General features: G+C 33.1%; 1 protein-coding gene and 1 long non-coding RNA gene across 11 annotated transcripts in view; one reads left to right on the forward strand and one right to left on the reverse strand.

Annotated features, from left to right (window-relative positions):
- Positions 1-7277, reverse strand: part of LOC145969309 (uncharacterized) — a 94283-nt gene extending 87006 nt beyond the window's left edge. For all 9 annotated transcript variants that reach the window (XR_014438026.1, XR_014438029.1, XR_014438032.1 and 6 more), the window contains exons 1-2: positions 6581-7277; positions 3001-3137 (exon numbers count right to left, since the gene is read on the reverse strand). This is a non-coding gene — a long non-coding RNA (uncharacterized LOC145969309). The remainder of the gene's footprint in view (positions 1-3000; positions 3138-6580) is intronic.
- The window catches only part of LOC145969307 (cysteine-rich hydrophobic domain-containing protein 2), a 166546-nt gene extending 153295 nt beyond the window's left edge, over positions 1-13251 (forward strand). The window contains exons 5-9 of one of the 2 annotated variants that reach the window (XR_014438023.1): positions 6560-7283; positions 8223-8433; positions 8528-8644; positions 8743-8913; positions 10224-13251. Coding sequence is in view for 1 of the 2 variants with exons in the window: in XM_083095316.1 (XP_082951442.1) it covers positions 6673-7283; positions 8223-8433; positions 8528-8644; positions 8743-8793 (990 nt within the window). In the remaining variant the exon portion in view is untranslated. Of the gene's footprint in view, positions 1-6559; positions 7284-8222; positions 8434-8527; positions 8645-8742 lie in introns of both variants that reach the window. The other variant, XM_083095316.1, reaches the window with a different exon arrangement.
- The last annotated feature ends 252 nt before the right edge of the window (positions 13252-13503 follow it).

Below are 13503 nucleotides of genomic sequence, written 5' to 3' on the forward strand. Positions count from 1 at the left end.
TTATTACGTTAAAAAAGACCACGATGACGATCAAGATATAGAAATAAAGAATGGTATAATAACACTAAAGCGAGATTAGACTTTATTATACGCTACGTTCTTTGTAAATATTTCATTCGTGGAGAAAAAGAGCTTAGAGAACAGGAGGAAACATTTTTTACAAATTTGTAGCGGAAATTGGAAAGTGATTAATTTTTATTTTATAAGAGCAGTTTTTTTATTGATGAGAATCATTTATATATCATATATATATATACACGAAGAGCTAGGATATTTGATATAAAGCCACTTTAAAATTAAAAATATTTTGTAGTTGTGTTCTCAAGAATACTTTGCAATAAATTTGCAATATTGTTTCATATTTAAATGTGTAATTTATTATGGAAAACTTTCTCAACTTGTAAAACAATTTAATATTAATAATATAATAATATGTTAAATATTTTTTATTGGTGATATATCATTTTATATATATATATATATATATATATATATATATATATATATATCCTAGTCCTCCGTCTCGATAGCTTTGAGATCTTAGAGATTTCTTACATTTTTCCAAGTACTTTTTCCTATATTATTTAAAATTGAATGAAAAATCTGGAAATTTTTTATTTTTTCATCCTCTCAAATAATAAATTCTAACATCGATATATCTATTTATTACTTGATGCAATGAACCACAAATGGACCCAAGTGTTAGACACATTTATGACAGCCTGTGGTTATCAAACTGTAAAGTTTAACGTTCATAATAAACTTGACTTGATCCCATATGTCATTCGCCAATTTTTCTGAGATGTACCAGGTTATTAGGTCACCGATATATACGATAATGGAACATAATAATTTGGTTTCCAGAAACAATTCAATTTTCGTAAGAATGCAGCGGTGCGCAAGCCTCTGCCTGTCCCTTCAATTAACGAGAACGCGATTCTCCCACGGAATAAAATGATCAGGGAGGATTTGTCCGCGCGCGCGCGCGTGCTTCCCATCGCATTGGCATCGCGTGGCTCCGAGCTCCACCGACGAGATTCCTCATCCGGCTCGGCTCTCCCGGCTCTTTCGGAGATGTAAAAGTTGGGCGCTTGGCTCTGGCGCGGCGTCAAACGCTCATTATTAATACGCGAGGCGGTGCTTGTGCTAGAGCGGCGGCGGCGAGCATTCACGTGTTTTTCCTCGGGGCGCCCGGCAGGGAAACGAGATGAAACTCTGCAAGTGAGGGGGGCGTAGGAGATGTGGAGAAAAAGGAAGATGAAGACGAAGGGTGGTAGAATCGAACGGAGCACCTGCCGCCTCTAAATCTCGCTACTTAAGGCCGCTAAGTGTCACGGCCGTGAAGAGGAGCCTCTTGCCGTTGAATTTAATTGGCTGGCCTCATACTATTTCTAGCGAGCGGAATTGTTGTTAGCCCATTACCGGGCTCTACTCGCGGTAAACGCGGTGTGGCGTCTCGATTTCACGGAAATATGTACATCCACGTGTGCCACCTGAACGGCAAATCTACCATCAAAAGACTAAACACGTTCATAAATGAATTTAATCGCTCGGGATGCGAGCGATTGTGGTGAGAAATTGGTGTGAAACGGTGAAAATGCACGTAATCTTCCTTTAAATAGGTGCTGCAAAAATGTATATTTAGTTTAAATTTAAATAAATTCCTAATTTAAGTTAATATACATCAAATATTCTTATGAAACAAATAAAACTTGAAGATTGTATTTTTTTTCTTAAATGCCTTCAATTAATTATATATCTGTCGTGAAAATTGTTTTCTGCCACTTTTATCTACATCTAATAATTACTTGATTTAATACAACGTTTCTGACAGAAAAGGTTTGAATGAATACCAGATAATAAATAAATTGCAGGCAGCATGATTCTTGAGGTTTGCATGTTCACACACGATTTAGCAAACTTGCTTTCCCGTCATTTTTACGTGTTTCTCGGCATTTCGCACGCACGAAAATGTATCGCGTTAAGTAACCAGCGGTTGTTAATAGTCGGCAACTAACCGAAGTGTAGAGGCGTCGTGACACATGACGCAAAACGTTGCCAAATTCCAGTAACAAATGCGTCACGGTTGCCCAATCCGTCCGACAGGTGCGTGTAAATTAATAAGCCGCCTAACTTACGACACGCCGCATATAAATTGGACGATATCATGAGGAGAAAAAAAAAGAAGCAAAATTTCCCATTCCTCTCTCTCTCTCTCTCTCTCTTTTTCTTTCTCTCCTGTGACATTCTTATTGGAAGAAACGCATTGATAAGTTCCTCAAACGACCATCCCGCCTCTCTCGATCTCCGAAATTGCGATTCAACAAAATCCACGAATCGATTGGACATAGCTAATTTAATAAGCAGCGCGGACTTTACGAGCCGATTCAGCAGCCGCAGCAGCAGTAGCGGCAGCGGCAGCAGTTGCAGTCGAGATTTAAAAGCCGCTTTGCAACTACCCTCCCTCCCACCCATTCGCGTTCCACCGCAACTCTTTCTCGTTTCGTCTGTCTGTTGCACGGTCCATGGACAGCATCGTTCTCGGCGCAAGCCGGCCGGCTTAATGTTGTTTTAATTAAGTAGGCGGTTAGCCGAAAAGAATGTCGAGTCGGTACTTTCGGTCTCGTCGACTTCCCCTACCGCTACCTTCTCTCTTTTCCTCCTCCACCCCCCTGCTCTTTCTCTCTCTTTCTTTCTCTATTTCGAGAGGTACCGCGTAACTCAAGTCGCATGTGTTCTTCGTATGTTCAGACGCGATGGACGATTTCGCTTGACTAATCGCCGTCTTTTTAATCCCCTCTACGACGTGAAGGGAAAGGAAGACGTCGTGCTCCGCGTAAAATGTTCTCTCGTGTTTATCTACAGGCTTGGATCAACCGTCGTGCACGACGGTCGACGGTAGCATCAATGTTTGAAGATTCGAGAAACAGACAGGGTTGCAAGTGCCAGAAATAAATTGTCATTTGATTTAACATCGTCGAGGATTAATGGTCCATTTACCTGATTCCGAGATTATCTTAATCTTGAGATTTCTGCTTTTCGAGACGTGGTGCCACTCTTTGAATTGCAGTACGCAGTACGTTGACCATGCCACATTGATCACATTGACTTTGCACGTTGACCACATCACAAAATCACTGTAAAAAAAATTAAAATTAAAATCATTAAAAACTATTTTTAAAATATTATAATATTTATTATTACTATTTTAAAATATTATAATATTTATTATTACTATTTTAAAATATTATAATATTTGTAGCTTCTTTTTAATATTTAATTTCAATTCAGTTTTAATAGTTTAAATAATTTAATTTTAATTTCTATAAAAAATCAAAAGAGAATTGATTAATTCGACATTTTATATTTTTCACGTAGATGATTAATGCATATGATCAGTAATAGTGTTCACTCGAAGATTTAATTATTCCATATAATTTGATTTTAAAATTTGATTATAAAACTGTATCTCTCGCGGACAAGATGGTGTTAAAATTAAGATGAAATCAATTTCCTGATGATGTAGACTATTAGCGAGGTTAATGAGCGATGCTAAATCGTGACCAACTACTTTCGCTGCGAGAACGTGTTTATGTATAATATCAAGATACATTATTAACTGATGCAATTGTATTTTTTATCGCAGGTGCAAATTAATTTACCTGTCTTTTCCAAAGAAATATATAAAATATATTATATAAATTGATAATAAATAATACAATTCGTATAAAAAATGTCAATGCAATTAATAAAAATGTCAATTATTCTTTTGAATATTTTGAATATTTTACATAATGCGCAAAATAATTTTGTAAATTCTCACGACTCAAATTTTTGTATGAATTACACGTGAAAGACGAGTTGAAGGATGCCATGACTGCATCTCTCTCCATATATAGTCGCTTCAGCAGACCGTAAAATTGCCGTGTAAAAATGTATAAAAATGGTACGTCTGCTGGTACATAAAAGCGCGCTTATTATCAGCTGAATTAACCTAGTGTTCGGCTGGAACAATTCTTCGCAAGCATAAAGCAACGAAACCCTTTGTATTAAGAAAGAAGATCCACTCTTTGTGCTAAATTACACCAGCTCAAAATTATCACAAATTATACACACCGAGTTATTTGTGAGAATCCAGGACAAAATGACGATACTTAGGGGGTAGAGTTTTAATTATAATTTCCTCAAATTGTTAATAAGAAGTGGTAATAAAAAATTATTTCTAATTGAAAAGTATGCGACTGTACAGTACGTAATGTCATCCTGAAATTCATTGCTGTCGCGATGGATAGAAATGAGCTTATAAGAATTCTTTAATTTTTATTGTCAGCTTTTTACCGATATTTATTTGACATCTAAAATTCAAGAATTATTCTTCGTGCATGCAAAATCGCTCCTTTCACTTTTACTTCTTTTATTCAGTTTCTTCACGTTTCTTTCGATAATTAAGATTATATGAATGCAGAATTTTAATTCACGAAGAATGAAAAAAGAGGCATTTTCGAACATTATCGATTTACATATCAGTCTCCCTCATTACCGTATCAGCTACACGACTTTTTTCGGCGCGATTAATAGCTAAAAGCGTGTCTCGCAATTTCTCCACATTTTCGCGTGTCGCAAATCGCGCCGGTGCATTCGGGAAGCTGCAATCACGGCGGATCGTCACCGAGGCAGGCGGTTGAAATCTGAGAGAGAAGAAACTTCCCGCGTATATTCCGCTATAGCTTTGCGGTAATAGCTGTCCGGACAGGCAACTCCGTTCTGCATTTACGTCGGACAATTATAAATCGTATCTCATCACCTTTCCTCGCCTCTGTTTCGCCGCGATTTTTATCGGCGCCGCAATCACGCCGGCGACTCTCATCCGTAACCGCTTTAATCACATTTTAACTGTACCGAGCGTCCGTGATTACTATGTACACGTTCGAGGAACACAGTTACGCTCGGAGCACGATATGCACGCTGTTAAATAATGCGATACGATGATCTGCAGGAAAGTCGGACGAATTATTTGCAAACTATCAATCATTGCTTTATACTCTGCTTGCAATTATATTATATTCCATATATCTCACCGACTTGTAAGAATAGCATATTTTTTCTTTTAATCGATCCTCTTTAATTGATATTTTCTAATAGAGTAAAATATCGATTAATCAGGACCCCGATTAAGAGAAAAATGTATATTTGCACATGCGTTATTCTTAGAAATCGGCGAGATATATGAAAGTAAAATAAAGCAATGATTTACAAATATTTGCAAATATTTTTCTTTTAATGATCCTCTTTAATCGATATTTTTTGACACAATAATTAATAAGGACTAAAAGAAAAATATTTGCACATGCACCATTCTTAAATCGGCGAGATATATGAAAATAAAATAATAAAGCAATAATTTATAAATACTTTTCATTTAATCGATCCTCTTTAATTGATATTTTTGACAAAATAAAATATTGATTAATAAAGATTAAAAGATAATAAAAATATATATTTGCAGATGCGCTATTCTTAGAAATCGACTATATACATATATATGAAAGTAAAATAAAGCAATGATTTGCAAATACTTTTCTTTCAATCCATCCTCTTTAATCGATATTTTTTGATAGAGTAAAGTATCGATTAATGAGGGCCGACTAAAAGAAAAGTATTTGCACATGTGTTTTGCGATTGCTGCAAGTTGACGAGATTGTGAAATACAATGTAATCGCGAGTAATACAAAACAATGACACTTTGCAAATAATTCGTGTCATCCAACTTTCTTGCAAATCATCATTATTGAACGACGCATACTGATTTCGAAACTGCTAATTGTTGCTTCTCTCTCTCCGTCTCTTATATATCATATTGTATATACTTCGTATTGATAAGATTATATATAATCTAAACTAATAAATATATATAACAATGATACGTACTTACAAAGCAATGATGCGATCACTTTGTTTAGTATAAAATAATATTAAGTTATACTGTGATATTGCGCGCGCGTGTCAATGCAAATGTATCGAAACACTATCGCCATCGTATGTTTCATTCGAGAACTATCAATGAATTAATTGCAAAAGTTTAACAGTCGGTACAGATTTAATTTTACATCTTGACAAGATTAGACCTACAAGATTTTATCATTTTTATTCTCATTCTACAAAATAATGTAAATATTTAATATTATCGGCATCGTCGATTATCTATTGCTGTTTTAACCTTGTCTTAATTTTGATGTTATTGTCATAACCTTGTTTATTTTATCATCTTCACTAAAAGAGAAAATTATCTTACGAGTAGATCGCTCAACAGATAATAAATCAACACAGATGAAAACGGTGAATTCAAAGATTATTAAATAATAATTCACAATTATCTTCTCGCTTAATTAATAACGAAGAGAATTCAATAAAACGTATCTTTGCGATAACGCAATTTGAGGGAGAAAAAAATTGATATTCAAAAACATCATTTATACTTATCTTATATTGGAAGACCAAGTAAAGATTACAAAAGATTAATTTAAGCAAAGATTAACCTGCTAAATTAATTATGTTACAGATTACGGAAATATGGAAATACCTGCTGGAAAGGAAGAGGAGAAAATTGAAGAGGGAGAAGAATCCTATCAATGCTCTCGATGACACCATTGAAGTGATATTCACGCCATTCAAATGTGGAGCAGGGCTGACACGTGCGCGCGCGGCTGTCACGTTGGCGGGCTTGGAATCGCAGCGAGGAAAAAATTGATGAGCTGTGTGAACACATCGCGTTATCGCGTATATCCGCAGTGCGCGTCGTGCACGGTGCGGTTGTGCAGCGGACGAGCGTGTCTGTCGTATTTACGCAAACACTGGCGGAGAGTGTCGCGATTGCCATCGTCGTCGTCGTCGAGCGAGAGCCTAGCGGTTGGCCTAGTCTGGAGTCGTGGTTGTCCCGGAGATGATCGACGCTCGCGAGGATCGCGAAGGGACGAGCGCGACGACGAGCCGGAAGCTCGTCGCGGCGGGAATGTGAGCGAGGAACGCGCTTCGTCGGGAGCATCTCGTCGACCTGGCCCGAGTCGGGGCGGAAGAGACGCGTTCACGGAGAAGGTCGCGCGCTGTTGCTTTATATGCTGTACGCTTCACGCGTTCGCGGGAATCGGCGAATTCGTAGCGGCGATGGCGGATTTCGACGCGATCTACGAGGAAGAGGAGGAGGAGAACGAGCAGAATTTGGAGGAGCATTACGTCGCGATGGTGCCGGACCCGATCGTCATCCGCGGGGCTGGCAATATGACGGTGTAAGTTGACATCGGGTGGAATTGTGTGTGTGTGTGTGTACATACGATGACATCCGTTCAGGATGTACAGGGAAAGAGTTCTTTGTTGTCTCGAGAAGATGGGGGAGAGGGGGGAGGAGAAAAAGGATTCGCGCACTCTTTCACAAAGGGAGGCAAACAATGGATCACCTGATTTCGGTCAATTTTTTTGACGTCTTGCAACGCACGACGATGGGCGTCTCGTCGTCGTCGTTATTGACATTGCGGATCGATGAGGCGATTTTTCCATAATGACGAGTGTATTTTTAGCGCGAATTGTTTTGCATGTACGTACGTGTAATCGAATTATTATACCGTCAATCTAGGTAATTAAAATTGAGTGAATAACTTTTTTCATCGATAAATGAGGAAAATAAAGCAGATGTTTTGCATACATACACATACATATACATATACGCATGACTATAAAATACATCTGTGTCGATAGAGATCTGTGCATTATCTGATGTTTACCTGCATTTTTAATCGCATGTAAATATATGGACGTTTGTGATAAATTACTCTTATTTCTGATAAAAAGTTATTTATGCGTTATTCAGCATTATTATTTCTGGAATTGATGAACAATATTCCTTAAATATATCTAATCTGTATAATATAAAATAATATTATTTTAATATGTACACATATATAACAAAAATTATTTCTGTTAATCTTTAATAAAATTTTATTAGCTATATTGACATTCTGAGTTTCAAAGTATCTTAACTTTTAAGATTAGATAAATCCATGACTCATTATTCGTGTGCAAAAAAGCATGTAATGTTATATTTAGCTTTATTTAAAAGGCCTTCCATTAAAAGTTCTTATCTAATGTCATTAACTTTAGATTGGTGTTTGTATGATTATTCATATGTTGGAAGAAGATTATTAATCCATGGCATCTTTTTCTTTTTTTAGATTCGGTCTCAGTAATCGTTTTGAATCGGAGTTTCCTAATGGCCTCATATCCCGGGTGGCACCAGAAGAATTTAAGGCAACCGTTATGAGAATAAATAGTGTACTGAAAAAGACTTTACCCGTTAATGTTAAGTGGTTATTCTGCGGTTGTGTATGTTGCTGCTGTACCCTAGGATGTTCTCTGTGGCCTGTCATTTGTTTGAGTAAAAGGGTAAGACATTAGTATTGGTATTAGTTGAAATTTAAGACTTTTATAGCATTTGTGAAATAAATATTTAAATGTATATATATTGTCTTTTATATAGACTCAACACTCATTAAACAAATTATTAGAATGGGAAAATAGTAGGCTTTACCATAAACTTGGATTGCATTGGAGATTGGCAAAACAGAGATGCGATAGTTCTTCTATGATGGAATATGTAAGATATTACAGAATTATATTAATCTAGAATAAGACGATATATGTCTATTAGTAAACTTAATAATGTTAACTGCTTTTTTTTTCTTGTTATTACAGGTTCTTCTAATTGAATTTATTCCAAAGATTCCAATCTATAAGCCCGACTAAGTAAACAATATAAAGTATATTTAAATTGTGCAATTAATAATACATCAATATAAATATTGTGCAATGCAACTTACATGCAGAGAAATGCAGAACAGATAAAGTGCCGCTACAATGATACAGGTACTCTTTCTGGTACTTATCTAATGCATATTTTTGTAAATATCATGAGTAGGAATGCACAGTACAATAATTTGACATATAATAATGAAATTTTAATTATCAAAAAAAAAAAATAAAAATAAAAAGAGACAGCTATTTATTCATAATTGATTTAAATCGGAAAAATATAAATAAAAATTAGATGATTATTTATTTCATAGATATTCTTTATATTAATTCGAAGTTTTATGAATTACATCACCGTCTAGTTTTCATCATTTTCTTTATTGTTACTAAATATTTTTCGCATTGAGAACACCGCTCGATAATTTATTTGTCATTTTTTTTTAATTGCGTAAATGTAATAATCTCAAATAATGCTTACACTAAGTTCCTTGTAATGTACAGCAATCTGTACTCGTCAACTAGAATTTAAGCATTCAGGTGAGAAATTAATCTGATTCAGTACAACGAACATATTAAAATGCAGATAATAAAGCAAAAATGAAAAAGTCTCGCTAATAAATCAGTCTAATTGTGTGTAATACAACACATGCACGTTGTACATACATACATATATATACATATATATATATATATATATATATATATATATATATATATAGAAACTTATTTTAACTATAAGTTAATTTCTTACCACGGTGATATTAGAAAGTATGACATGTAAAGCGCAGCTTTACTTTCTGATACAAATTTGACGAGATATTTTAACATGAACGAAACATCCGAAGTAAGAAAGCGCGCGTTGTTATATGCAATTAAGATAATTAACGTAGATTCCAAAAAATGTAGATAGCATACACACAAACTCGTTGATAAAAATATAAAATATCGACAAAGTATAAAGATGAAATACCGCTAAAAGAAAATTTTAGTTACGAAACACAGCAATATTTAATAATAAGGTAAATAGTACACTTATCAAATAGCACAATTAAAATTATATTGAAGAACATAAGAAATATCGGAAAAATTACCTTGAAATTTATTGGTTCTTGTTTCATGATAAAAAAAAACCAATGTTATGAATTTATATATATATACATATATATTGCTATAATTTTTTGTCCTTGTGGCTTTGGGTCAATGATTATAAAATTTGCTGCAGGGACATTTGTTAATCACATAAATCTGTTTTATTTTAATTAATATCTAAATTTTATAGCTTAAGAAAAATATAAAAATTGTTCATCTCAATAAATTTTGTAAATTTAAAAAATTTTATAATTTTGTCAATTTACTAAAATGATGCTGCTATGATGGTACTGTTTATCTTATTCTTGTTAATGATTTTTACCTGTATAAAACAGGGATAGAATACCAGGATGACATCTCTCATGTAAAGCATCAAGGAACATGGTGTTGTGTTGGCACTATTTTACATTACAATTTAATGGTTCTGCACAGATATTTCTCCATTAACAACTTGTTTTACACGCGATAATGCAGCTGTTATCAGCTCTACATTGTTGGCTTTACACTAATCGATACTAAAACGAATGAATTTACTCATCACCAGGCGCCTGCAAAAGGGAAAAAGGTTATAGGAAAGTATGCAAATGCATGTAAAAAAAACTACTACAAAATGTTTCTGTTTACTGTTCAGTGGCTGTGATCGAGAACAAAAGACTAGTTTTGAATTCAAATGTGTATTGCAAACACTACACATAACGCCCGTGCTTTATCTCATGAGGTTCTCTACATTAAAGCCTTTTACAAAATACCAGATTTACTCTGTTTCTCTAATATTTGTACTTATTCTATAGAATAATTAAGACAAAGTGAAAAACGTTGCATTAATAGAGGCATCCGTGTCATGTAGATTAATAAGAAACGATATATTGCCATATCTGATTTCAATCATAAACTGTAGAACATAATCCATTGATCATTAGTATCTTAAAAAATGAAACAAATAGAATTATTTATACAGATTTCTCATTACACTCAGTGGAGGTAATATGGAACGATTATACTCTCTATGATCTGTTGAATAGTTAATGATACGTCAAATAATAAGATCGTTATAAATCGTGATCTCATAAAAATCACGCTATTATATTTTCGAGCGGATGTACGATCGATACTGTTACGCAAATATTATTTTTTCCGATAATCCTACAAAGCGAGTAAAGTATCAGTATTTCTATATGTAATGTCCTTCTAATCGATTTATCGAACAAACATTGAATTATATATATATAGACCGAGATGTACTGTGTAATGGAACCGTGCATATGTGCTTTCTAAACTGGCTATCAAAATCCTCTTGATAGTATATGATAAAAATAAGGCTGTGTTATAAAATTGGGCAAAGTGAGAGACAAAGTATGGTTCTAAACCATGTTTAAAAACAATTCTCGCGTATTTTTTAGGAATAAAGATTACTTAACTTACCGACGAATAGAAGCAAACTTTATTCTCTCATGCTCGCGTTTCTATTTCAGTAAATACGGTCTAATTATGTTTTTTTAAAATACCAAGTATCGAAAAAATGATGTAATTGCACGTAATGCAATTAATATAATTGCACTTTATTAATTTATTAATTTTTTAGTATACGATTATAGGCATTGTATACTAAAAAATTAAGTTTTTTTTACATGGCTTATACATATATATATGTTGTTTATGTGAAAATTTATATAATCTTTTCCTCGCATAGATTATAAACTATGTAAACTTTGTAGAGAAACCAATGTAATTATTTTTTTGATTATTTAATCATTAATTTCATCTTTCCACATAAATTAATAATCATTTTAAATACAATAATGTGCGAATGATGTTCAACCCAAATAAAATAACGTCATTGTCAACCAAATATAAAAATTATATGTATTTTAAAGAAAGGTCTCTCTTATTTTGAAACAAGAAGGAAAGCAAATTATAAACGTAAATTGCGTAAATTATCTATTTAAATAATATACAAGGCAACACATAGTTTACATAGTTTAAATGTAGATATAGACTATCGATGTTTATGCGTAGCTTATCAGATAATTAGTTTGATAACAATTAACTAGTTCATTCACTTTAGAAACTATACATTTTAAACAAACATACTTCTATAATCTGAACTATTTTTCAACTTGCATTGTTTTATAGAGAAGCTCAGCTAATATGTACATGTTAGATGTATGGAAAAAAATATCAAAGCATCACTCGAAAAAAAGATTCTTCCATTTGCTCATATCATTCAATGCGCTACATATAAGCATATATTTATATTGAATTATAAAAACACAGATGTATATCGCATGGGGAAACCAATTATTACTCGAAATTGGTTTGCATCTCAGATCTGTTTCGTTTATCGTTACTTAAGAGATTAAGTATCATCCGAAGGATCGGAAATATTTTTTCTTAGAACAGGAGTTGAATTTTTTAAATGAAAATGTCGGCGTTTTGTGACAAGATGTGTAGGAATATAATAATGTAAATAAGATATGATGAATCGGTGGAATGTATAACGTGGCAAGATTTGTAATATCGATGATTAAATTGCAGAATATTGGAGGACAAGAATATATTTTTGATAGATACAGAGAGAAATGTGTGAAGAGTGCAATGAATAATGATTATTGGGAAAAATTTGAAGAGAATTTACGATTTGGTATTGAATATATAATAAAGTTATGTTTCAGATTGAATATTTTTTGTGTAAATTAAATATATCACAATGGAAGATATCATTAACAGCAGATTAATACGAATTGTAGAACATCGCATATCATACACATGTATTACATACATAGTTTAGTTATATTAGAGTTGTAACTTGCTAAGGCATTTATTTATGTAACATTTTAAAGCCAATATAGAGGAGAATTGTAGTTGCAAGACATTCTTGGTGCAAGAATGGTTAAGTAGCAAAATTATTATCAAGCTATCGTGGTTTCAACATGTGCCTTTCACTCGTAAATTTGTGTGAATCATAAATGTAAATATTATATGTTAAGAAATATATTTGTATAGAATGAGAGTGGTTCCTCTATACATTGCGCATAAATAAGAATATTCGCAATTCGCAAAGCCATTGCATAAGATTACATGACGAATCGAAATAGCATATCATCAATTTGCGATGGATAGAGAAATTATCCTCTTAGAGGATTATAATGTTTATTGATGCGACAATGTGAGATACAAGAAATGTACGCAGATATATTATTAAAGGCAAGCTTTTATTTTTAACAATTGATATGCAATTTGTTATACGACGACTAATTTTATGCTATGATTATATCTCGTATGTCTTCTGTTAATCATGTAAATTTGTGTACTATATTAACTGTGTTTTTTTCGATTTGAAAATAAAGTTTTACAACTACATAATATACAGTCAAATATATATATATATATATATTTTAAGCTTATTATTCGTATCAGAAGGTATCTAGTAATTGATAATTAATCACATTCTCGTTTGATAATCTGATTCATTATAAACTATTTTTTTAGTAACTGAGTTAAATGAATTTAGCTAATCACAATCTTATTTTCATCAAATACAGTAATAGTAGATATATATACATAACATGTTAATGCACTCTGAACAATGTATAAATAAGCAATACAAGTGCTTAT

This window comes from Camponotus vicinus, unplaced genomic scaffold, assembly GCF_025532165.1.
Source record: "Camponotus vicinus isolate PSW18456_S1 unplaced genomic scaffold, iyCamVici1.0 SCAF_3, whole genome shotgun sequence".
Classification (NCBI taxonomy): domain Eukaryota; kingdom Metazoa; phylum Arthropoda; class Insecta; order Hymenoptera; family Formicidae; genus Camponotus; species Camponotus vicinus.